The sequence below is a fragment of the Salmo salar genome, chromosome 01 (assembly GCF_965601325.2).
Source record: "Salmo salar chromosome 01, fSalSal1, whole genome shotgun sequence".
Classification (NCBI taxonomy): domain Eukaryota; kingdom Metazoa; phylum Chordata; class Actinopteri; order Salmoniformes; family Salmonidae; genus Salmo; species Salmo salar.
This window is the reverse complement of record NC_138291.1, coordinates 45,217,802-45,241,936: the sequence shown is the minus strand read 5'-3', so window position 1 is coordinate 45,241,936 and position 24,135 is coordinate 45,217,802. Positions and strand designations below refer to the sequence as shown.

At 43.5% G+C, this 24,135-nt stretch overlaps 2 protein-coding genes across 2 annotated transcripts in view; one reads left to right on the top strand and one right to left on the bottom strand.

The window, feature by feature from the left end:
- The window catches only part of ccdc162 (coiled-coil domain containing 162), a 27,736-nt gene extending 12,267 nt beyond the window's left edge, over nucleotides 1-15,469 (top strand). The window contains exons 18-43 of the mRNA XM_082960000.1: nucleotides 3,360-3,512; nucleotides 4,130-4,223; nucleotides 4,415-4,549; nucleotides 4,636-4,742; nucleotides 4,845-4,956; nucleotides 5,058-5,107; nucleotides 5,316-5,492; nucleotides 5,728-5,845; nucleotides 6,391-6,565; nucleotides 6,750-6,888; nucleotides 7,128-7,278; nucleotides 7,446-7,541; nucleotides 7,745-7,909; nucleotides 8,110-8,327; nucleotides 8,752-8,890; nucleotides 10,513-10,633; nucleotides 10,831-10,943; nucleotides 11,122-11,271; nucleotides 11,556-11,777; nucleotides 12,096-12,245; nucleotides 12,384-12,518; nucleotides 12,781-12,933; nucleotides 13,141-13,350; nucleotides 13,724-13,844; nucleotides 14,203-14,330; nucleotides 14,426-15,469. Of these exons, the coding sequence (XP_082816126.1) occupies nucleotides 3,360-3,512; nucleotides 4,130-4,223; nucleotides 4,415-4,549; nucleotides 4,636-4,742; nucleotides 4,845-4,956; nucleotides 5,058-5,107; nucleotides 5,316-5,492; nucleotides 5,728-5,845; nucleotides 6,391-6,565; nucleotides 6,750-6,888; nucleotides 7,128-7,278; nucleotides 7,446-7,541; nucleotides 7,745-7,909; nucleotides 8,110-8,327; nucleotides 8,752-8,890; nucleotides 10,513-10,633; nucleotides 10,831-10,943; nucleotides 11,122-11,271; nucleotides 11,556-11,777; nucleotides 12,096-12,245; nucleotides 12,384-12,518; nucleotides 12,781-12,933; nucleotides 13,141-13,350; nucleotides 13,724-13,844; nucleotides 14,203-14,330; nucleotides 14,426-14,545 (3,652 nt within the window). The 3' untranslated portion in view covers nucleotides 14,546-15,469. The remainder of the gene's footprint in view (nucleotides 1-3,359; nucleotides 3,513-4,129; nucleotides 4,224-4,414; nucleotides 4,550-4,635; nucleotides 4,743-4,844; nucleotides 4,957-5,057; nucleotides 5,108-5,315; nucleotides 5,493-5,727; nucleotides 5,846-6,390; nucleotides 6,566-6,749; nucleotides 6,889-7,127; nucleotides 7,279-7,445; nucleotides 7,542-7,744; nucleotides 7,910-8,109; nucleotides 8,328-8,751; nucleotides 8,891-10,512; nucleotides 10,634-10,830; nucleotides 10,944-11,121; nucleotides 11,272-11,555; nucleotides 11,778-12,095; nucleotides 12,246-12,383; nucleotides 12,519-12,780; nucleotides 12,934-13,140; nucleotides 13,351-13,723; nucleotides 13,845-14,202; nucleotides 14,331-14,425) is intronic.
- Nucleotides 14,593-24,135, bottom strand: fbxo30a (F-box protein 30a). Its single transcript, XM_014197040.3, has 3 exons — nucleotides 23,884-24,135; nucleotides 17,929-20,143; nucleotides 14,593-17,620 (listed from the first exon to the last, which is right to left on the bottom strand). Exons 2-3 carry the CDS (start codon nucleotides 20,086-20,088, stop codon nucleotides 17,417-17,419), a joined length of 2,364 nt encoding a protein of 787 aa, XP_014052515.3. The 5' UTR covers nucleotides 20,089-20,143; nucleotides 23,884-24,135; the 3' UTR covers nucleotides 14,593-17,416.

The following is a 24,135-nucleotide window of genomic DNA, read 5'->3' as shown; positions in this document are numbered from 1 at the left end:
TATTGATTGTAGTTAGTTACTTATTTCAGGGGTATGTACTGCAGGGGGTCTGCGATTTTTGTATATTTTTTTAAATTTTAAATGTTATTATTATTATTTTATGAATATTGCTAGCTGCAGCAGAATACCATCGTGGATACCATTTTAATGTCTCCGCGTCCAGTATGAAGGAAGTTAGAGGTAGTTTCATGAGCCAATGCTTACTAGCTTTAGTGCAATGACTGGAAGTCTACAGGAACAGTTAGCATGCTAGCTATTCTTGTTCATCCGACTTTGGGGAAGTAGATAAAGGGATTCATTGCCAAAATCTCAAACTATCCCTTTAAAACCTCTCTAGGACATATGGGACGGTAGCGTCCCACCTCGCCAACAGCCAGTGAAATAGCAGAGCGCCATATTCAAAACAACAAGAATCTCATAATTCAAATTTCTCACACATACAAGTATTATACACCATTTTAAAGATAATCTTCTCGTTAATCCAACCACATTGTCTGATTTCAAAAAGGCTATATGGCGAAAGCATAGCATTAGATTATGTTAGGACAGCACCTAGACAAGAAAAACCACACAGACATTTTCCAAGCAAGGAGAGGCGTCACAAAAACCAGAAATACAGCTAAGATTAATCACTAACCTTTGATGATCTTCATCAGATGGCACTCATAAGACTTCATGTTACAAAATACATGTATGTTTTGCTCGATAAAGTTCATATTTATATCCAAAAACCCCATTTTGCATTAGCATGTAATGTTCAGAAATGTTTTGCCTCCAAAACTTCCGGTGAATGAGCACATCAATTTACAGAAATACTCATCATAAACTTTGATAAAAGATACAAGTGTTATGCACAGAATTATAGATAAACTTCTCCTTAATGGAACCGCTGTGTCAGATTTCAAAAAAGCTTTACGACGAAAGCAAACTTTGCAATAATTTGAGTACAGCGCTCAGATTTCAAAACAAGCCATACAGATACCCGCCATTTTGGAGTCAACAGAAGTCACAAATAACATTATAAATATTCACTTACCTTTGATGATCTTCATCAGAATGCACTCCCAGGAATCCCAGTTCCACAATAAATGTTGGTTTTGTTCGATAAAGTTCATATTTATGTCCAAATACCTCCATTTTGTTTGCGCGTTTAGTCCAGCACTCCAAATTCACTAAGCGCGTGAGTTTAGTCCAGACGAAAAGTCAAAATAGTTCCATTACAGTTTGTAGAAACATGTCAAACGATGTATAGAATCAATCTTTAGAATGTTTTTATCATAAATCTGCAATAATATTCCAACCGGACAATTCCATTGTCTTTAGAATTGAAAGGAAAGGCAGCTCGCTCTCACGGCCGCACGCATGTTTGACAGTTGAATAAGATGAGAAAAAATAAGAAACACGCGTACTGCTCTTGTTGTATCGCTGCTCTTTAATAAGCTTTACGTATCGGCTTCAAGGCCAGAAAGCATGCAGAAAAGATATTGAACTATATATATACACTACCATTCAAAAGTTTGGGGTCACTTAGAAATGTCCTTGTTTTCCATGAAAACATACATGAAATGAGTTGCAAAATGAATAAGAAATATAGTCAAGACGTTGACAAGGTTATAAATAATGATTTTTAATTGAAATAATAATTGTGTCCTTCAAACTTAGCTTTCGTCAAAGAATCGTCCATTTGCAGCAATTACAGCCTTGCAGACCTTTGGCATTCTAGTTGTCAATTTGTTGAGGTAATCTGAAGAGATTTCACCCCATGCTTCCTGAAGCACATGCCACAAGTTGGATTGGCTTGATGGTCACTTCTTACATACCATACGGTCAAGCTGCTCCCACAACAGCTCAATAGGGTTGAGATCCAATGACTGTGCTGGCCGCTCCATTATAGACAGAATACCAGCTGACTGCTTCTTCCCTAAATAGTTCTTGCATATTTTGGAGCTGTGCTTTGGGTCATTGTCTTGTTGTAGGAGGAAATGGGCTCCAATTAAGCTCCGTCCACAGGGTATGGCATGGCGTTGCAAAATGGAGTGATAGCCTTCCTTCTTCAAGATCCCCTTTACCCTGTACAAATCTCCCACTTTACCAGCACCAAAGCACCCCCAGACCATCACATTGCCTCCACCATGCTTGACAGATGGCGTCAAGCTCTTCTCCAGTGTCTTTTCATTTTTTCTGCGTCTCACGAAGTTCTTCTTTGTGATCCGAACACCTCAAACTTAGATCCGTCTGTCCATAACACTTTTTTCCAATCTTCCTCTGCCCAGTGTCTGTGATCTTAATCTTTTATTTTTATTGGCCAGTCTGAGATATTGCTTTTTCTTTGCAACTCTGCCTAGAAGGCCAGCATCCTGGAGTCTCCTCTTCACTGTTGACGTTGAGACTGGTGTTTTGCTGGTAATATTTAATGAAGCTGCCAGTTGAGGACTTGTGTACTTGTCCTCTTGCTCAGTTGTGCACCGGGGCCTCCCACTCCTCTTTCTATTCGGGTTAGAAACAGTTTGCGCTGTTCTGTGAAGGGAGTAGCACTGTATACAGCATTGTACGAGATCTTCAGTTTCTTGGCAATTTCTCGCATGGAATTTCTCAGAACAAGAATAGACTGACGAGTTTCAGAAGAAAGTTCTTTGTTTCTGGCCATTTTGAGCCTGTAATCAAACCCACAAATGCTGATGCTCCAGATACTCAACTAGTCTAAAGAAGGCCAGTTTTATTGCTTCTTTAATCAGTACAACAGTTTTCAGCTGTGCTAACATAATTGCAAAAGGGTTTTCTAATGATCAATTAGCCTTTTAAAATTATCAACTTGGATTAGCTAACACAACGTGCCATTGGAACACATGTGTGATGGTTGCTGATAATGGGCCTCTGTACGCCTATGTAGATATTCCATTCAAAATCTGCCGTTTCCAGCTACAATAGTCATTTACAACATTAACAATGTCCACACTGTATTTCTGATCAATTTGATGTTATTTTAATGGACAAAAAAATGCTTTTCTTTCAAAAACAAGGGCATTTCTAAGTGAACCCAAACCTTTGAACGGTTGTGTATATATTAAATGATACCATCTTTGAGAACTAACAACCAAAGAAAAGCTAGACAGTCAGGGAGAATAACATAAAAAAACGGCATTCAATCCACATGCCCACTGATTTTGTTATAACGTTTGAGCAGAGGAAGCCATGGCAAAATGCATATAATTGCAGGAAATTTGATTTGAAACTACATTACGCTGAGATTGTCATCACTGTATTTGCAGGCTTTGAGGTAAATGTTACTAAATGTGTTTATGGTATAAAACATGAAATGTCCATTCTGTAGTGTTCATATTATGGTCTGGCTCTCCTAGGTTATACAAAACACAAGCTCTGGAGCTGGGCTTTGATGAGTTCCACCTGTATGTGCGTCCGGAGCAGTTTGAGTTTGCTGTCCAGAGAGACAAGGCAGAGCATAGACCTCTGTTTGTTACGGCACTGCTGCAGGACGACAGCTGGATGGACAGGTACCCTCCTTACCCTGTTACTCTGCTAACATAGATAGATGTGCAGCGACCTTCTTTTTCTTTCTTAGTAAATTGTATGATATCTACAGTAGACCTTGAAAAATAAGGAAACTATTAACAATTCACTTTTTTGATGATGTAGCGCTAATGCTTAAAATAACCATAAAAAATCTTCTTCTCGTGGACTAAAAGTCATATTCACTCCACATTTGGTCTTTGGACTCGTCACAATAATAACCCCTAAAGAGTTTGAGAAAATAATGTTGATGCATTCAAATGACTACACTATACCACACTATACGCTAATTTGCTAAAATATGCAAAACATACTTCAAAAATCTTCTTCTCATGAGCCGTAGACCAAATGACACCAAATTCTGATTGTAGGCCAATGGTACATGTCTTTACTTAGTTTGAGAAAAGCTAAGGAATTGGTCAAAGGATGGCTGAGGTATTAAAATTCACTCCAGATGTTGTATTTAGACTCATGAGTTCCTACATGATAGAGTGCTTGCTTTGTTATCCATCTGATCATGTGTCCTTTCTGTCATCCTGTGAACCCTATTTATTGCTGCTCGCAGCTATATTCTTATGTTTGTTATTCCCGACTCCTGTAGGTACACTCCATCTAAGTTTCCACTGAGCATCCAGGAGCTTGATGAGAACCAGATTGGAAAATTCAGCTTCTATTCTGAAGAGGCAGTAGTGCATGTAAGGTCAACTGAGACTTTGGGCCTGATTCAGAGTTGAGATAAGAGGGCACAACTTTTGTGTAAATCAATGTCAAGAGAGAGTCCTGCCTTTTATGAAGAGATATTATAGCTGTTACCCATTATGATTCACACTTGATCTTATACAGTAGGTGTCACCTCAGTCCCTGTCTTCTCTCTACCTCTCTCCAGCTCATGAATAGGTCAGCCATAGAGAACCTGCAGGTGACCCTGGCCTGTCAGGTGACTCAGAAGAACGCTCTGATTGGTGCAGTGAAGCAGGCGTGTCTATGTTATTGGTCAGAGACTTTCACAGGCTCTCCAGAGGTACCTTACATCACTACACATATACTTTAATCCAGTGGCCGGTTTGCTGGGATCAAATTACTTCTCTTTCTCTCTCTTTGATTTAGGAGGTTCTTTGTTCTAGTGGCGATGCAAGCTCCTTAGCTAAGCAGGCTCCCAAAGTTCGCAAAGATACAAGTGAACCAAAGATAACTGGTGCAGGAACCAGGGAGAGGTGAGTTGGAGGGTCAATGATGGCCATGTTTTGTAATTATCAATATTATTACAGTTAAATATAATGATTATGTTATGTGATTTGACTGTTGTGTTTGTTCAGGCTGACTGAGGCGTTTGTCTCCATCCAGCTGGAGAAAGTGGGTCCACGAGATGAGATGTTGAACTCTTTCATAAAGAGGAGACAGATCATGGGTGTTGTGATGATGAACCCTGTAAGTGAAATGTCATAGAGGCCAGAGGGGGCAGGAGCTATGTTGGATCTCAGATATTACTGTTTGATTGTTTACCTTCATGACCTTCTCTTTCACCGCAGGATGAAGTAGCAAAAATCAAGAGGAGGCTGATTATTGAGTTCTGTCGAAAGTATGTACATATTTAGTAGAAGTTGACGATCGTGATTGCCATGTTCAGACATGCTAAAGTGAAGCTTCCTAGCATGACTCATTTGGATGTGTTTATTCACAGCAGACCCGATTGTTTCATCACATTTTGGGGACTTATTTACCTGAAGTCTAACTTTCCTCCAGGTGTACCTGTAACATGTTTTCTGTGTCTGTCAACTTTTTCCTAGATTCAGTTTGCGTATGTCCCAGTGTTGTGTGAGAGGGCAGATTATAGGCCTGTACCACAGCCTGACCACCTTATTGGACGAGCTGCCAGACATCCGCCAGTCCCACTTCCTGATTGGCCAGGACCATGAGTTGAAAAGCGATATGGACTCAGGACTATGTGTTCGCCTTGACCCCAGGTAAGACCAGTGTGAGAGAGCATTTTATAGCCTGAAATTCAGGGATTTAGTGGTAAAAAATAGGTGGGTAAACATCCACTACATCAATGATCATATAAGAATACTTCAGAAAACCTTGCATATTTTGACAGAGAGAATATTTTAGGAGTGTGAAGACACCCTGTGGTCGTGTTATTTGCTCAGTGTCTCTGCGGTTGGAGGTCAGAGATCATTTTTGTTCCACTTGGTTGGACAGGAAGTTCCAGCGGCGTCCCAGGCGCCTGCTGTCAGCTGACGGCAGAATGTTCCTCAACCTGTGGTTCCTCCCCCACTACACTGAGGTTCTCCTCATGTTCAGAACCCTGGAGGACTCGGTGAGAGGTTCTAACCTGCTTTACATTATATTAACGTACAGATGGACACAGACACATGCATGGAGGAGTGGATTGAAATTAGATTTTGTGATATCAGTAAAAAACAAAACCATGGCCTTGCTACGTCTCTGTCTATCTTTCCTGTATGCAAATGAAAACTAAATCCAGAACAATGGAATGTTTCTAAGACTCTAGAGCAGGGTTTCCTAACTGGTGGTTTTATTTGGCCACATACGTTTAAAAATGTTATATTTTTTATTTTACATTTTTATTGGTGGACATAAAAGACTGTAGAAACACCAGAGACATGTGATCGTATGCAAACGTAAGCAAGGTTTGAAATCATTATCTTTTAGTCAAATATTAAATCTGTTTGGGCTTATTGAGGTCAATTTGCAGTCTACAAATGATTTGTAACGATGTTCGGGCCCCCCGACCATCCGCTAAAAAAATAGAAATCAGCCTTTGGCTGAATCTAGTTGGTGATCTCTGCATAGAGCACGTTGATCTTTATCTTGAACTTGTTTACTTTTGTTGCATTACAGGCATGTAGCCGGGCTCTTCACCATAGTCTGGAGATAGTGTCTGCCCTGCATGACATCATCTATTACCTGGTCAGTTTCGCCCGACTGGGGAACCCAGGAGTCTTCAGCTCCAAGAGAGGAGGAGGAGCAGGAGTGGGAGAGCTTACAGCCGACTGGGGCGGCACTGAAGGCATCGGTATGCATTAGTTATAAAGAGACCTGTGGTTCCAATAGCTCAGTGGGTTAAATCATGGTGCAGGATTGTGAGTTTGATTTCCGCACGGAACACATATGCTATCTGTGTCACTGTCAATGTTGACAGTTCTGTAAGTCACATTGGATGAAAGCATCTGCTAAATGACCATGTTATTATTGTTAAGGTGCGGAGCTGTGGGAGATCCAGAAACAGATTGACTCGCTTTGTGACCCTGGTAGCCCTGAGGCTGTGGGTCGCCTGCTGCAACTACGGAGACACGTGATCTTCTTGCAGTACGACACCGCTGTGAGGCACCTCATCAGGTGAGTGGAGAAAGGTAGAAGAGGTTGATATATGCCATCAGTGAGTAGGTTTAGATAAATGTAATGGAGTATGAGGGTTCCTAGCATAAGAACCAGACCTTGATCAAATACATTATGTGTCAACAACTTTCAAACGCTTGAGCTTGATTTAGTTTAATCAGTTCAATGGGACAAACGGAAACTAAAAGTGAAAACAGAAAGTATTTGATATGCTCTCTCTCTCTCGCTCTCTCTCTCAGAGAGGCGTTTCTCTCCTCTGGTAACATCGTAGCCTATCAGAGCGTGAGTGACAACATGGGACACGCCCTCCCTGCGCTGAGTGACAGCGTCAGAACCAATCACAGTTCTCTACTGTCTTTACCAGAGCCAATGGAGCCTCACAGCCCCCGGGTTTGTAATACAGTTTACATTTCTAAAGCCCAGACAGTGTTTGTGTTACTATCCAGAGTAAATGGGAAACACAGTATAGTTAATGCTACTTTTGATTGTTTCCCACTGCTCAGGCAGGGTTGTACTCTTAGACAGTTGTGAGGTCATCATGTATTTGTGCTCTCTAGGCTCAAAGGATGTACCCATGGAGAAGTTTTCTGGTGTGTCATGGATTGCACTCTGTAGACATTTGGGGCATCCCACCCATTGAGTACTGCATGCAGGTAGACCTCTACTCACCTTTATGATATTTCTTGTTTTTCCTTTTTTACTAGCAAGGGATTTAGCAAATAGAGGCCACTAGAAATGATAGTGATTGTTTTATCTATTTTGGTTGAATGCATTGTAAGCTGCTCTGGATAAGAGTATCTACAATGTTAAATGACTATATTGTGGATGTTAATGGTCTTATGCTGCTTGTATCCAGCTGTGTCTGAGTGGGCTGGGTGACCGCAGCAGGATGGAGGCCAATGGAGCGATCCTGGGAGTGTCTCTACTAATGGAGGATGTCCTGAACAGCGGAGGGAGGGGGGCAGCGCCGCTACGTCTCCATGACAACAAGGCGGAGGACTCACGTGGAAAGCCCGAGGAAGTATATTTACATACGTGTTAGAAGATCTTTTCTTTGGGGTGTGTTAAAATGTATGGGTTACTAGGTACATAATTGCATTCAAAACACATGTAGGCCTAAACATTTATGTAACATATGTTTCCAGCCAGAAATAGCACCTTGTAAGCAATCCTGTGAACAGGTTTTTGGCACAGGTTGACAGTATTGTGTCTTAATACTAGGAAGATGGTAGCAGTATGGATGACAGTGTTGATGAAGAAGAGAAGGGGATCTCCTCTGGTCCCCTCCAGGACCCTCTCCAGGTGCTGTCTGTGTTGAAGGGGTTCCTGCTCCTAACCAAACAGCTGGAGGTGTTTAAGGAGAGCTGGGGAAGGAGACAGCTAGGGGTGGAACAGATCAATACCATGAAGATCAACAGGCACTTCTCAAGACTCTACAGGTTAGTTAGTATTGCCCAGGAAAAGGTTTTTACTTTATGTAATATTCTGACATACCATGCAATACATATTTCTTATATATTTCTTAATTCCATTATTTTACATTTAGATGCATGTGTATTGTTGGGAATTGTTAGATACTACTGCACTATTGGAGCTAGGAACACAAGCATTTCACTACACCAGCAATAACATCTGCTCAATATGTGTATGTGACCAATAAAATGTGATTTGAATACATGGGGGAAAAAATGATACCAGGGTTTGTGAATAGTGATGGTTAAGCAACAGGGACATTAACACACTTTCATACAGAATTGATTGTTCATTGTTTATCAAAATCAAGTCATTTTAATCCTGACTGTGAGATGATGTCGTCTCATCGTTAACATATAGCTCAGTGGGTCTCATGCTTCTACATTTCAGAGCAGACATCCAGTACCCAAGTATGAGAGCCCTGGCTCAAAAGATGGGTAAAGAGAAGGACTTTGAGGCTCTGCTATCTGACAGCCAGCCTCTACTGCCTCCTGCAGGAGCCTCTGAGGTTCACATCAAGACATTCCAAGTACCGTACTACTGCAGCACACCATGATAGCTCACTCACACACCTGACCTCTATTGGAATCTTTTAACACGGTTTAGTCGGAACTAGAAGCACAAGCATTTCGCTACACTTGCAATAACATCTGCTAACCATGTGTATGTGACCAATACAATTTGATTTGTTTTAGTTTAGGTAGAGAGTAGATGTACACTGAGTGTACAAAACATTAAGAACACCTTCCTAATATTGAGTTGGACCTGCTTTTGCCCTCAGAACAGCCTCAATTCGTTGGGGCATGGACTCTACAAGGTGTCGAAAGCGTTCCTCAGCGATGCTGGCCCATGTTGACTCCAATGCTTTCCACAGTTGTGTCAAGTTGGCTGGATGTCCTTTGGGTGGTCCCGTGTGGCTCAGTTGGTAGAGCATGGCACATGCAACGCCAGGGTTGTGGGTTTGATTCCCACAGGGGACCAGTATAAAAATGTATGAACTCACTACTGTAAGTCGCTCTGGATAAGAGTGTCTGCTAAAATGGGTGGTGGACCATTCTTGATACACACGGGAAACTGTTGAGTGTGAAAAACCCAGCAGTGTTGCTTTTCTTGACACAAACCGGTGCGCCTGGCACCTATTATCATACCCCGTTCAAAGGCACTTAAATCTTTTGTCTTGCTCATTCACTTTCTGAATGGCACACATACACAATCCATGTCTCCAATAGTCTCAAGGCTTAAAAATAATTATTTAACCTGTCTCCTCTCCTTCATCTACACTGATTGAAGTGGATTTAACAAGTGACATCAATAAGGGATCATAGCTTTCACCTGGATTCACCTGGTCAGTCTGTCATAGAAAGAGCAGGTATTCCTAATGTTTTGTACACTCAGTGTACGTGATCCAACTGTTAACATGAGTGTTTTATCAAAATGTTCACACATAATGTCTGATGGACATAAAAGGCATTGTATTCGTGGAACAATCCATATACCGTAGTAGTCAGGGATCCTAACTGAATCCATGCTACGTTTCACTATTGTTTCACTTCATGAAATAAAGCCTTGATTCAGGTTGATTCTACCTTTTTGCCATTCGTGCTGTTGTCTATGCCTAACCATGTTTGTACCATGTTGTGCTCCTGCCATGTTGTGTTGCTACCATGTTATGTTGTTGTCATGTTGTGTTGCTACCATGTTCTGTTGTCGCGTTGTGTTGCTGCCGTGTTGTGTTGTTGTCTTAGGTCTCTCTTTATGTAGTGTTGTGGTGTCTCTCTTGTCATGATGTGTGTTTTGTCCTACATTTTTACTTGGAATCCCAGCCCCCTTCCCCACAGGAGGCGTTTTGCCTCTTGGTGGGCCGTCACTGTAAATAATGATTTGTTCTTAATTAACTTCCCTAGTTAAATAAAACATTTTTTAATTTTTTTTTAAAGGTTGGAACCCAGACTAGTCGAGTAGTGCTACAGACTGAGGAATAGGTTATAAATTGTGTAATTAAGATGAGGATTAACATGAACATTGGTTTCTCTGTTGACTCTATGCATGGTGGCTCAATCAGTTTCAACAGACTGAGCAGTAGGTTATATCTGTAATATGGTCAACAAGAAGATGAGGAACATCTCGTTGAGTCTGTGCATGGTGTCTCAGTTGCTCAGGCTGCTGGAGAGTACAGAGTGTGATATGATCCGAGCGGTACAGAGGAGGATCACAAGAGAGCTGACCCTGGTGATTTCAGAGCGGGCACGCCAAGACACAGGCCTCCCCACAGGTACACTACCCACCTCTCAAGATGTCTCACGAAGACACTAACCAATGTTGCATCTGGATTTCTGTTGTTGTTCTTTAAAACATTTGAATATGTTTACATTTGACTGTTATATCATGAACAGGTTAAACAGCTACGAGTATGAGTCGAAGGATTCTAGCTGTAATGGTTGACTTATCACTGTTACGACTGTTCTCCAGAGTTGTGGAAGCAAGGCCCCATGAAGCACAGTCTGTCCCCAGAGAGACCTCAGTTAGTGGAGTGCTTCACCCAGCAGCTAATGGAGTGTGCTGAGCAGACGGAGGAGGGACAGGTGAGAAACCCAACACAGAATGGATGGACAGGCAAGACAATAGCCCTAAAACAGTGGGTAGCAGTCTGCTCCTTTTTCTCAGTAATAAAAAAGTGGCAGTCACAGGTTCATAGGTTTCAAGCACCAAGAACATGAGAACAGTTTAATGACAATATATATGTTCTACATCTCCTGCCAGCTGACCTTCCCCACGGCCCACCTCCAGCGGTGTCTGTCCACTCTGGGCCGTTCTGTGATGGAGAGAGAACGCAGCAGCTTCCTCCTCTACTCCCAGTTCTATGAACAGATCTTACAACAGGAGAACCAGCTGCTCTACCGCAGAGAACAGGTATCCTACTCTACTGTACTTCAGCAGTTCAGCCCATAAGATGTGTGTGAAGATATGCAATGCCTTTTTTCATTGGTAATACAGTATATGTGTGAACGACTGGGATTAGAACCTCTGGGAGATAACGCTAGTCTTCCGCTGTCAGGCAAGGTTAGTTATCACGTGAGCAGGGTTCCAAACCGTTTGATTCCGTGGCTTTATACCATTCGCTTGCTAAACAGCACACAAACGTATCTTTAAGTTCTTGCTTCTTGACTTCTCCCTGTACAATATTTGTCCTGCAGGATGTGAAGAACCTTGAGGCGTCCCAGTCCCAGACCATCAACCCTTACAGCGAGGTCAGTGGGCTCTGTCGTGGGATGATGTTGCAGACCACAGCCCTGCGTACCCGGGTCACCCAACTGGAGGAGGAACAGAGAGGCCTGGAGCAGCAGATTAGCTTAAAATACAGACAGTGCTATGACTCCCTGGTCCGACAACTTTTCTCCACCTGCATTCAACTGAAGGTACGAAACGCTTTTAAAACCTACCTTTTTTTTAATCATAATGGTAACTATCTAAAGCCTGAAGGTATAATGCATTATGATGTTGTTAGAATGCATTATAAGACTTGACATAAGCATGTATGAGCAACTTATAGTGTCTTAGTATCACCTCATAATGATCCTGACTAACTTTGATCCACAATAACGACACTGATTAATTTGGAAAATATTTGGTGTTTGGTTGCATCGTACTTTTTACCACATCACTGTCATGCTAAAAGCACCATAACGCACACCCTCTCGTCTTTTTACTTGATTGTTTACTTGGATGGGTCACAGGCCAGGCTTGATGAGTACCATGTGCGAATGGACCAGGAAGTTACTCAGCTGGTGAGCAAAGTGAGGAGAGAGGGAGTGGATAACATCATCAAGCTGAAGACGTTTGGCTCCACTAAAGGCAATGAAGCTCTTCTTACGACACAGTCGGAGGTGAGACAATTGGGCCCAAAGTTGTTTTCGAAGCAAGTGACTGAATTGTGACTCAGATGTTTACATAATTATTGCATTCATGACTAACAGCTGTTCTCGTCCTTAATCTTTCTTCTTCTTCTTCTCCTCCTCCATCAGAAGCAGGAGCTCCATGACCTGAGCATGGAGAACAGTCTGCTGACTGGCCTGCTGTCTAAGGTGAAGGCACTGGGCCACTGGAGACAGGTGGTTGGACAGGGCAAGTTGCACCGTAGGTTGCTCCACAGCCAGCAGGTACTGTTAGGATGATTGGAAAGGAGTGTCCCCAAAATCACACAAGTGTATTGACTTGCAATGACCGTGACATGCGGTTGTTTTATTATTTGACCTACTTAAGTTGAATGCATAGATGTTAACCTGTGCATAAGAGCCTCTGCTGAATGATTGTAATATAAATACAAATGTACAGACTCATATGGATTGCACCAGAATGGCTGTGGCTTTTGCATGTTTTTTTGCTGACGTTTTGGGCGACTGTGACTTGTGCTGTGTCTAGAGGGAGATGTCCTGTCAGAGGGAGGCACTGAGAATGAAGATGATGTCAGAGGATGAAGTGATCGTACTGAAGCAGGAACTGGAAGTCACTCAGAGGGCCATGACACAGTGTCAGACGGAGTACAACCGCACCAAGAGACTGCTCACCAAACAGGTAGCTAGGTATATCCTCACCCTGAATCATTCACATGCATTTCTTTTTACAACATTACAGATAACAAGTGGAATTCATCTTTAGATTTTCTTCTCATTTTATATAATTGTAAATAGTGTGATATTTTCTGTCTTAGCTGATTTAATAACCAGATCTAAAGATATTTGCCTGTCTGGTCTGACAGTAGAGAGATTTTTATGCCCACAGAGCGCAGAGCTCCATGAGGTGAGGCATCACTCTGCTCAGGAGGTCCAGAGCAGACAGGAGCTGGACAGCTACCACCTGCAGAGTCTGGAGCAGCTGAGAGAGGGCGTGGGGGACAGAGACAGACAGCTCCAAGACCTCAGGACTCAGCTGGACAGGAGCAGCAGAGACAAACAGCTACTGAGACAACGCAATGCCAAAGACATCAGACAGGTGACACTCGTTCTCATCCCTGCAATACAAACACACCAACACATAATATACAATTATAAAATGATCTGTTTTAGTATTACTAAAACAGACATCATCCAGCGTGAAGGACCATAAAACAGAGCTGGATAATAACTTAAGTTCCCAGACTTTTAAACAATTACATTGTATGTGTCCCGTAGGTATAAACTAGGACCCGGCCTTTCCTGGTCAGATTATATGGTCATGAAAAATCCCTGGCCCTGGGAATAACTTATCTAAATGTGTATATTCTCTGATGAAGGGAGCACATTTACTGTAAATTACAGACAGAGCAAGTTTAGATCATTGGTGTAATGGTAATGGACATTAACCCAGGCACCCACTGTGGCTTTAGGTGAAGGGCCAGCTTCATCAGGAACGCAGCCTCAAACAGGAGGCCTTCCAGCGGGTGGACAAGCTGCAGAGCCAGATGGAGGACGTTGAGACTGCTCTCTCCAGGTGTACCTCCACAGCAGGTAATGGCTAAGCTTCAGTGTGTTCCACTCACTCCCTTTCCATACAGCAGTAACTTACTATAGCAATGGTTCTCAATCCTGGTTCTGGGGACCCAAAGGGGTGCACATTTTTGTTTTTGCCCTAGCACTACACACCTGATTCTAATCATCAACTCGTCATCAGGCTTTGAATCAGGTGTGTGGTGCTAGTGCAATTACAAAAATGTGCACCCCTTTGGGTCCCCAGAACCAGGATTGAGAACCACTACGCTATGCAGTTCTAGAGTAGTGTATGAGCCCAGTAACATAACACACTGTTTAATGAATAACTCACTATGTTGCAGCTAGCCATTGATTCAGCCTGTGCTCTCTCTCACAGGGCGACGCAAGACATCCTGTTACACTTTCCCTCACAACAGATCCAGCATCAGAAATCCAGAACACGCTGGCGCACAGCAGGACGATAGCAAGAGGGATTCTACCACCCAGCTGGAGAGACCTAAAACAGTGAGTATCTCTTCTTGGCATATTACAGCCTAGTAACCAGTGAACTTTTGTGTTGCTTCGTTTCCCCAATAGAAATATGTTGTGTGTTTTGTCAGGATCCGTCTCGCCTGCGTATCCTCACCACTGAGGCCCTGCTACCAAACCTCACTGATGGAGGACCAACCTCCTCCAGTCTCCTCACACACCTTCAGCAGCTGAGACTCAACCATCTGTAAAAATGATGCTGTTCTTGTAGAAAAATGTCAACCCATGTTGTAGCAAGTAATGAAAACAAACGTTTATTGATGAAAATGATCTAGATGATACACAGTATGTGAAGGACCTTTATACACCTGGGCCGCTAAAACAAGAAACAAAAACATTGTAAAACAGTGATAAGACACCTTGTTTAAAGCTATAACTTGGTGTGATCTCATTGTTGCAGATGCTACCATACAAATGTAGTAAGACAAACCAAATAGAAAGAGTTGTGACAAAACTACATAGGCCCAGTGTATCCAGGCTCAATACACACACAACCTTTAAAAAAGGTTAATGTAGAGGAAACAACCTTACATTTTATGGATAAATCAGGTTTAAGAATGACTTAATTGCTTCACTAACATGCAGGGGGGGGAAAAAAATCTGAGTTGAGCAGAAACATGGTTAGCCTGGTCTCAGATCTGTTTATGCTGTTTTGCCAACTCCTACAGTCATTGGAATTTAACCATCTGACTTGGCTTAAAAGCACAAACTTATCTGGGACCAGGCTATAATGTGGGGATGATCAATAGGTTAAATCATAGCATCCTCTGAACAGTCTAATATTTGTGGCATGTTCATCACATTAGAAACTACACCAGATAGAAGGATATTAAAAAAAGGGTTGCATGGAAGAATACAAAAAAATAAAAATAAAAAAGAGTTGAGTTCTGACAATACAAATAAAATATCACAAAACACACTCAGGTTTGATGCATATTTCGGAAGTTAACTAACACACAAAAAAAGTTTCAAACTATTCATCCGGGGTGCTAATCATGTTTTCAACCATGCAAAATTTGCACCGGTCTGTCCCCCCCAAAATGGAATACAACTGTAGAACAAACTGTACAGGGATTCAGAGAAGAACCTAAGGTCAAATAAAGAAATGTCTTGTCTTTGACTTTTTTTTTTTAAACAGATGCAAAGTATGCCCTTAAGATCCAAGTCTGGCCTTCAATTTCTACAACAGAATCGTAGACCCATGAATTAAGACTGGACTCCAATCCGATTACGCTTTGTCGACAATGTACCATTTAATTGAACCAATATATGCGTTTACCAGGAATGCGAGCTCCGAACATAGCCTATAAAAGCTGCATTGTCTACAACTCACGATCGGATTGAATCCCAGCCTTCAGTTCTACAGCACAATCTGACCGAATAACTAAATCTTGTTCTACACACTTCCAAATCCAAACAGATTTAACTAATACTCAAATCAGAGAAAATCAAGTCAAACGATAGGTAGGTTATTGATAATTAGAAGATCTATTGAGGACATGGAATTTAATGTGTCAGTACCAACACTGCCATAAAACACATCAATAATACTGAACGGTATATCAGTCCTGACTAACCCCACTCTATAACCATGACTTTAAAGTGACTGTTCCATGTGAAGGCTGGTAGATTGGTGTATCTTTTACACATGAGCCCGATTCACACTATAGAGCCGAACCAAAAGCCAAGCAGAGCTGTACAGTACAGTACGGGTGGAACCTGTAGTGTGAAGCAGGCAATACAGCACAAGTAACGGCCAGCACTTATTGATACAGCATCTTGTCTACGTCCCAAATGGCACCCTATTCCCTTTATGGTGCACTACTTTTGACCAGAGCCCTAAATGGGCCCTTGTCAAAAGTAGTGCACTATATAGGGGAATAGGGTCTTATTTTGGAGGTAGGTATGTTTTACGAACCCTGAGACACAGCAGGCAACTTCTGAGCAGTGTCTACGTAGTGCCAAGAGGAAAATATAAAGATAAACACTAAAATGACAACTTATAGACAGGACCATGATTGATTATTAGTTGACATGATCAGTTTCAATACTGATCAACTCTCATCCCCAGAATCCCTGACCTGCAGGATTCACTGGACTCGAACAGATCAATAACTAGCATTCACGCAAATGGTTTTCACAGAAGTACCATTTCTCAAATTAGGAAAGTAGATAAAAGACAACCAAATCACCCTTCATTAAACCAGCCAACATTGTTGTCCGGTCTGATACTGGTTGTAGAGTTAAATAGCTACGTAGTAAATGTTCCATTCTGATAATGGCCTGTAGTGTGGACATTTTAAGTTTGGTCTGAATCTTAAAATTCAGATAAGGTAATGACATTATCCGCTAACTCAAACCATGATGACCCTAAGTATGTAAAACCGTGCACGACAATAAGATGTAAATCGCTCTAGCTGGGAGTCAATGAAAAATCTCTTTATTAAAGGTCTTCGTCAGAACCCTCTTATGACCAGAAAGCAAGTGTTTATCATAAGGCTCCACTTTCTTTCGTTGTCAAACGTGGCACAGTACTGACTTAGCTAGTTATTCATATAAAAATAAAGTAACATTTGTTTTATTTACACATTGACAGAGTATGTAAAAGTTAATCTCTTCAGTACATTGGTAACAATATGAAATTACAAAGTGGCATTGAAAACAATTCAGGCTCTTTCTGTCAAGACTGGAAAAAGCAGCATTTTGTATGTGCTTATTATAGAGCAGGGTTGGAATCCATTTCAATTCAGTAAAAACTTCCTGAATGGACTGGAATGAAATGGGCATAGTCCAAAATGGCAGCCTAATTCCTACATTTCAATTTGAGTAATTTAGCAGATGCTCTTGTCCAGAGCGACTTACAGGAGCAATTATGTGCCTTGCTCAAGGGCACATAGGCAGATTTCCCACCTAGTCAAACCAGCGACCTTTCAGTTACTGGCTCAATGCTCTTAACCGCTAGGCTACCTATCTATGGGCCCTGGTCAAAAGTAGTGCACTATATAGGGAATAGACTGCCAATTCAGACATACCCATGGACTCCAACCCTGTTATAGGGCAACTCATAATACTGGCTTGAGGACTGAGCGCAGTGAGCGTCCCTCTTTGGTGAGCTCTCTGGTGAAGCACATGCAGGGCAGAGGGATTGCCTCGTCCCGACGGGTGATGGTGTTAAACTTGCACTTCTTCAGATGTTCGGCCATATTGGCGATGTTGGCAAACTTCCACTCGTTCACCGTACCGAAAGCCGTACTGAATCGCCACACCTGGTTCACAAAAGAGAGTAATTGAAATTCATTAGTTGTAATGATGAAGATGTTTATATGTGTAATATGGTATGCCTGCTTGCAATGCAAAGCCTTTAATCTAATTGATTACTGTGTTAATACAGGACAGCATGCATTCAGTGGTCAGGAAATAGGAGTGAATTCTAACTGGAGATCCCCATGCGCGTCTCAAACTGTCGTACAAATCTGAAATTTCCCATTGATCATAGATTTATGGAAAAAAGCAAATAAAGTAAAATTCAATACACATGTTAATGCACATGTTTAAAATGCAGTGAGCGACTAACCTTGTTTTGGATCTGCCATGAGGAAGACCCATCTGCCCGTCGTGTGTTCTCCCAGAGAAGCACCACCATGCCTCTGGACTTGAGTAAGCTACCACACACATCCCTCATGGTCCGGGAGACCCTAGACAGCTGGCACAGGCTGAAGCCATCCAGGAAACTAGCCACATACTGTTGCACCTCGAAGGGCAGGGAGCTCAGGTGGTCGCAGGTGGAGCCAAACCGACAGGCATTCCTGGGGAGAGTTTTATCTCCGAACCGGGGAGGCATACCCGGCTGCACCCCGAACGAGCCCAGGTGTCTATCGTGGATGATCCTGGAGCCCTGCACGGAGGGACAGAAGCGTCTCTGGGAGTAGGTGCAGCCGTAGTAGGCCAGGGGACAGCGGTGCTCCAGCCAGCCGTTCAGCCCGGCATGGATGTCCCCGTGAACGTTTTTGAAATGCGAGGAGAACTCATCCCTGCGGAACAGCTGTCCACACACAAAGGTGAACATGGTGCGCTGCTTGGTCTGGTAGCGGGCCACACACTCCAGCACCAGGTCCAGTCTGAGGGTGTGGAAGGGGCTGGGGTTGGAGAGCTGCGGGCTGGCGTGATCACAGGCCGACGCTGAGGCGATGTCCCCCACCATGGTGTTAGTGGCCAGTATTGCCGAGGGGAAGGAGAAGGTCTGGGTACCAAAGTCGACGCGATAACCGTCTACAAACCTGCTGTCTGAGATGCTGCGGCCCCCGGGGGAATCACCCAGACAGAAGAGCAGCGCTGCCGTGATTAGGTCGATCCCATGGAGCCCCAATGGATCGTCAGTTACCTCCAGGTCTGAGGTGTCCACTGACTTGTCCTCCATTTTAGCTCTGAACAAATAGGGATCAGACATCATAGCCCTGCGCCCGTTAAACGTAAACACACTCATCCCTCGGAGCACCTGGAGGTTCTGTAGTTTCCTCTCCAGCCACCTGTCTTCGATCTCTAAGGGCAGGTGCTGGAGCACGTTGTAGGGTTCCAGATTAGGGAGAGGCATGGGAAGAGGCAGGTGGATGGGTAGTGGTGGAGGGTGGGGCCCAGAGGACTCCCGTGGTGCTACTATATTAGGCATGGAGAGATAAGGCATCACCGGCCTGAAGTCTGAAGACCTGTTGACTTCTGAGCGTCTGGGTGGAGATCTGCTCAGATCCATCCGCTCACGTCGTCTCAAGTGATTGTGGTCATCTCCTGTATGGTGGAAACCGTTACTGAGAGGAGGAGGACCCACCTCCGCTAGACCCATCATGCCGTCCTTCTCCACCTCCTCTGAAGACTTGATTAGGTCATTGAGCTCTATCCAGTAGCTCTCATCTCCCGGTCTGTCTGTTCCGACTCCACAGTCCACGGACACTCCGCCCACTGCTCCGAGCTCACAGTCCAACTGTGTGTCACTCTCCTTCATCTCTACATTCTTCAAGTCATCATTGCTGTTCTCTCCATTATGGAGAACCCCATTTCGCTCTGTTTTTCCCCCATTTATAATTCCATTGATCAAGTTGACGTCCTTTGCACTTCTGAGAACTTCCAAGGTCGCTGCTAAGTTCTTTTTGTGTACCGAAATATAGGACTCCTCATCATCCATTTCAATCACTCCATTAGTCAAAGCAGCAGCCTCAGCCATTTCAACCATTCCATTACTAACTGCAGTCTCTGGTACACTTGACACAACATCAGCCATCTTTTCATTTGTTTCCACAGCTGGTTTATTATATCCGTTCTTTGACGTGTTGGTGGTGACTCTGAGGGACTCCAGTAGCATCCTCTGATCTTGGAGAGCCAGGGCCATGTCTAGCTGCTCCACCACTTCAACATTGCTCAGGTACTCATAGGACTTCCTATCTGAATAGCTCACAGGCCAACGGTTCCACTCCATGGTGCAACACACCACACTGGCCGGGCACGTCTCTAGGTGTTCAGCCATTTTGAGCCGAGCAATAGTGAAAGGGCACCCGAATCCAGTGTTGAGGCAAGGCACTCTTTCAAACGGGCATAGTAAATGATGCTCCTCAACTTTGCAGGAGTGGAAGACGGCTCCACAGACGAGAGGGCAGCCAATGAGATCACAGGACACACCAGTCTCTGGGCGGATCATACACCTCCGGTTTACACACTTCATGCAGTGGGCATGGAGCGCCTCCATCTTTGTGGTGTTGATATTCTAGATTTAAAAGGAGGAATGAGTGAAGTGGTTTGCCCTGAAATAATGAGAGAAAAAAAGTTTTTAAAAAATCAGACCGTTTTTAGTAAAGATTTAGGTCTAATTAGAACAAATTCAAGTTGAACCACAGTCAGTGAATGAATAGAAAAAGCAACCAGGCCATGTCCCAGTTCCTAGAAACATCCTGTCCTGTTAAATTATCCCACTGACATAGTTCTAGGGCCAGCTCTCTACCTACCAAACATGTGGCAATGGAGTCCCGTGCCTTTTAAAAGACCAGCATCACATTCTATAACTTAGCACCTGCTCCCATCTCAGTCTTTCTGTTTACTAAATCTTTAAGCTGCCACATGACATTTCACAACACTCCTCTTGGGTTACAGTACGTGGTCACAGCACACCAGTTCTAGAATCTAGCCTAAAGGACCATGACCTTTAACCCCTGGCTGAGGCTGTATGAAGCCAGGGAGGAAGAGAGAAGCCCAACTCTGTGGAAAATCTGTCTCCCTCCAGCAGGTGTTTTTTTCATTGTTTTGCCCACCAAGCAAGGAGTTTTTGTATGGAGGTTAACGGCTTATTTGCTACGTGAGCTTTATTTGACCAAATAGAAGTTTAGTAATCCTTAAGTCGAGTGTACTGATATAAGTAGGACAAGTAACATCGCGGCAACAGAGAAAAAAACACTATATCAGAGCTCTCTGGAGATAGCTATGCATATTCATGAAATGAGGCTAGTAGCATAGCGTCTCTCTCCATTGAATACAGGCAGTTGACGTCGCCAACCCTCATCAAATATACTGCTCCAAAAAATAAAGGGAACACTTAAACAACACATCCTAGATCTGAATGAAAGAAATAATCTTATTAAATACTTTTCTTTACATAGTTGAATGTGCTGACAACAAAATCAAAAATAATCAATGGAAATACAATTTATCAACCCATGGACGGCTGGATTTGGAGTCACACTCAGAATTAAAGTGGAAAACCACACTACAGGCTGATCCAATTTTGATGTAATGTCCTTAAAACAAGTCAAAATGAGGCTCAGTAGTGTGTGTGGCCTCCACGTGCCTGTATGACCTCCCTACAACGCCTGGGCATGCTCCTGATGAATTGGCGGATGGTCTCCTGAGGGATCTCCTCCCAGACCTGGACTAAAGCATCCGCCAACTCCTGGACAGTCTGTGGTGCAACGTGGCGTTGGTGGATGGAGCGAGACATGATGTCCCAGATGTGCTCAATTGGATTCAGGTCTGGGGAACGGGCGGGCCAGTCCATAGCATCAATGCCTTCCTCTTGCAGGAACTGCTGACACACTCCAGCCACATGAGGTCTAGCATTGTCTTGCATTAGGAGGAACCCAGGGCCAACCGCACCAGCATATGGTCTCACAAGAGGTCTGAGGATCTCATCTCGGTACCTAATGGCAGTCAGGCTACCTCTGGCGAGCACATGGAGGGCTGTGCGGCCCCCCCAAAGAAATGCCACCCCACACCATGACTGACCCACCGCCAAACCGGCCATGCTGGAGGATGTTGCAGGCAGCAGAACGTTCTCCACGGCGTCTCCAGACTGTCACGTGCTCAGTGTGAACCTGCTTTCATCTGTGAAGAGCACAGGGTGCCAGTGGCGAATTTGCCAATCTTGGTGTTCTCTGGCAAATGCCAAACGTCCTGCACGGTGTTGGGCTGTAAGCACAACCCCCACCTGTGGACGTCGGGCCCTCATGGAGTCTGTTTCTGACCGTTTGAGCAGACACATGCACATTTGTGGCCTGCTGGAGGTCATTTTGCAGGGCTCTGGCAGTGCTTTTCCTGCTCCTCCTTGCACAAAGGTGGAGGTAGCGGTCCTGCTGCTGGGTTGTTGCCCTCCTACGGCCTCCTCCACATCTCCTGATGTACTGGCCTGAGACACAGCAAACCTTCTTGCCACAGCTCGCATTGATGTGCCATCCTGGATGAGCTGCACTACCTGAGCCACTTGTGTGGGTTGTAGACTCCGTCTCATGCTACCACTAGAGCGAAAGCACCGCCAGCATTCAAGTGACCAAAACATCAGCCAGGAAGCATAGGAACTGAGAAGTGGCTGTGGTCCCCACCTGCAGAACCACTCCTTTATTGGGGGTGTCTTGCTAATTGCCTATAATTTCCACCGGTTGTCTATTCCATTTGCACAACAGCAAATTATTGTCAATCAGTGTTGCTTCCTAAGTGGACAGTTTGATTTCACAGAAGTGTGATTGACTCGGAGTTACATTGTGTTGTTTAAGTGTTCCCTTTATTTTTTTTGAGCAGTGTATTTAAAAAAGGATTACAATAATGAGATGTATCCACCAATTCGAAGAAAAGATGGGCGAGAGCTAGAAAGCCCACCGTGCCGCTTTATGGACAATGACTCCCACTGTTAGGGCGGAGAGACATTTACACAGAGTGTACAAAACAATAAGAACACCTTCCTAATATTGAGTTGTACCTCCGCCCCTTTTGCCCTCAGAACAGCCTCAATTCGTCGTAGCATGGACTACATAACGTGTCGAAAGTGTTCCACATGGATGCAGGCCCATATTGAATCCAATGCTTCCCACAGTTGTGTCAAGTTGTCTGGATGTGCTTTAGGTGGTGGATCATTCTTGATACACACAGGAAACTGTTGAGCATGAAAACCCCAGCAGCGTTGCAGGTCTTGGTAGAGCATGGCACTTGCAACACCAGGGTTGTGGGTTCGATTCCCACGGGGGACCAGTAGGAAAAAAAGTATGAAAATGTATGAACTCACTACTGTAAGTCCCTCTAGATAAGAGCTTCTGCTAAATTACTAAAGTGTAAAAATTGGTGGTGGGCCATTCTTGATACACACAGGAAACTGTTGACTGAAAAACCCAGCAGCGTTGTAGTTCTTGACACAAACTTGTGCACCTGGCACCTACTTTCATACCCTGTGCAAAGACACCTGAATCCTTGGTCTTGCCCATTCCCTTTCTGAATGGCACACATACACCATCCATGTCTCAAGGCTTAAAAATCCTTATTTAACCTGTCTCTTCCCCTTCGTCTATACTGATTGAAGTGGATTTAATAAGTGACATCAAATGATCATAGCTTTCACCTGGTCAGTCTGTATTGGAAAGAGCAGGTGTCCTTAAGGTTTTGTACACTCCGTGTATCTTGTTAGTATATCCATAGTATTTTATGAAACAGACGGTTCAGAGGCCTTACTGGCCTGCTCAAAGCTTGATGACAACAAAACCTGGACCTGTCCAAACAACTGTTAGCCAACCATGACAGTGTATGTAAAGTGAAACGTTACACTGCCGGTCTTGACTGGGCATGACTGAGTTGTCTGGCTTCACAGGCCTCATGTCAGATTACGCAAGATAAACAAAAACAAATGACTTGTAACTAGCTAACTAACACAAGTAATACATAGTAGTAACACGCTAAATGGCTATTTAGATTAACACAATGTTAACACAGTTAAAGAGCCAGCTAACTAGTTACTTTTTCCACTGGCAAGTGTAATGTCCGGCCTACTTAGTGGTTAAAAAAAATAAAAACTCTATAACGTTCGGTTGCTAGCAACACCAACCAACTTTAGCCGTAGCTGTGCTAACTAGCGGCTAACAAACCCCATATTGATTAACGGGTGAAAATGAGATGGAGGTTGGATCCGGCAGCTCTCCAAATGTTCCATTTTAGCCAGCCACTGAGCTAGCTAAAGTTAGCTTGGTAGCTAACTATTTAACTAAAAAACATGTCACAATTCCATTTGCCTTACCCGTATTAAATAACGATACAGCAAATCGTTGATTTCCGAGTCTTGTCCTTATATTCGGCAGTAACACTAGTCACACACAATTAACAAAGTTCGGTAGGTAATGTTGTAGCAGCTAGCTAGTCAGCTACAAATATTCACGTCGTCTCTTCCGCCTCGAGTCACTATTGTGACTTCTGCTGTAAAATGCTTGCAAGCTCATCTGTGACTAGCTGCTAATATCTACAAGTGGCGCAAGTTGATTGCGTCATCATG

Coding starts and splice junctions, on each gene's coding strand:
- fbxo30a (XM_014197040.3), bottom strand. CDS start 20,088: ATGGAGGCGCTCCATGCCCACTGCATGAAGTGTGTAAACCGGAGGTGT. Junction 17,621..17,928: donor CATGGCAGATCCAAAACAAG/GTTAGTCGCTCA, acceptor TTTGTGAACCAG/GTGTGGCGATTCAGTACGGC.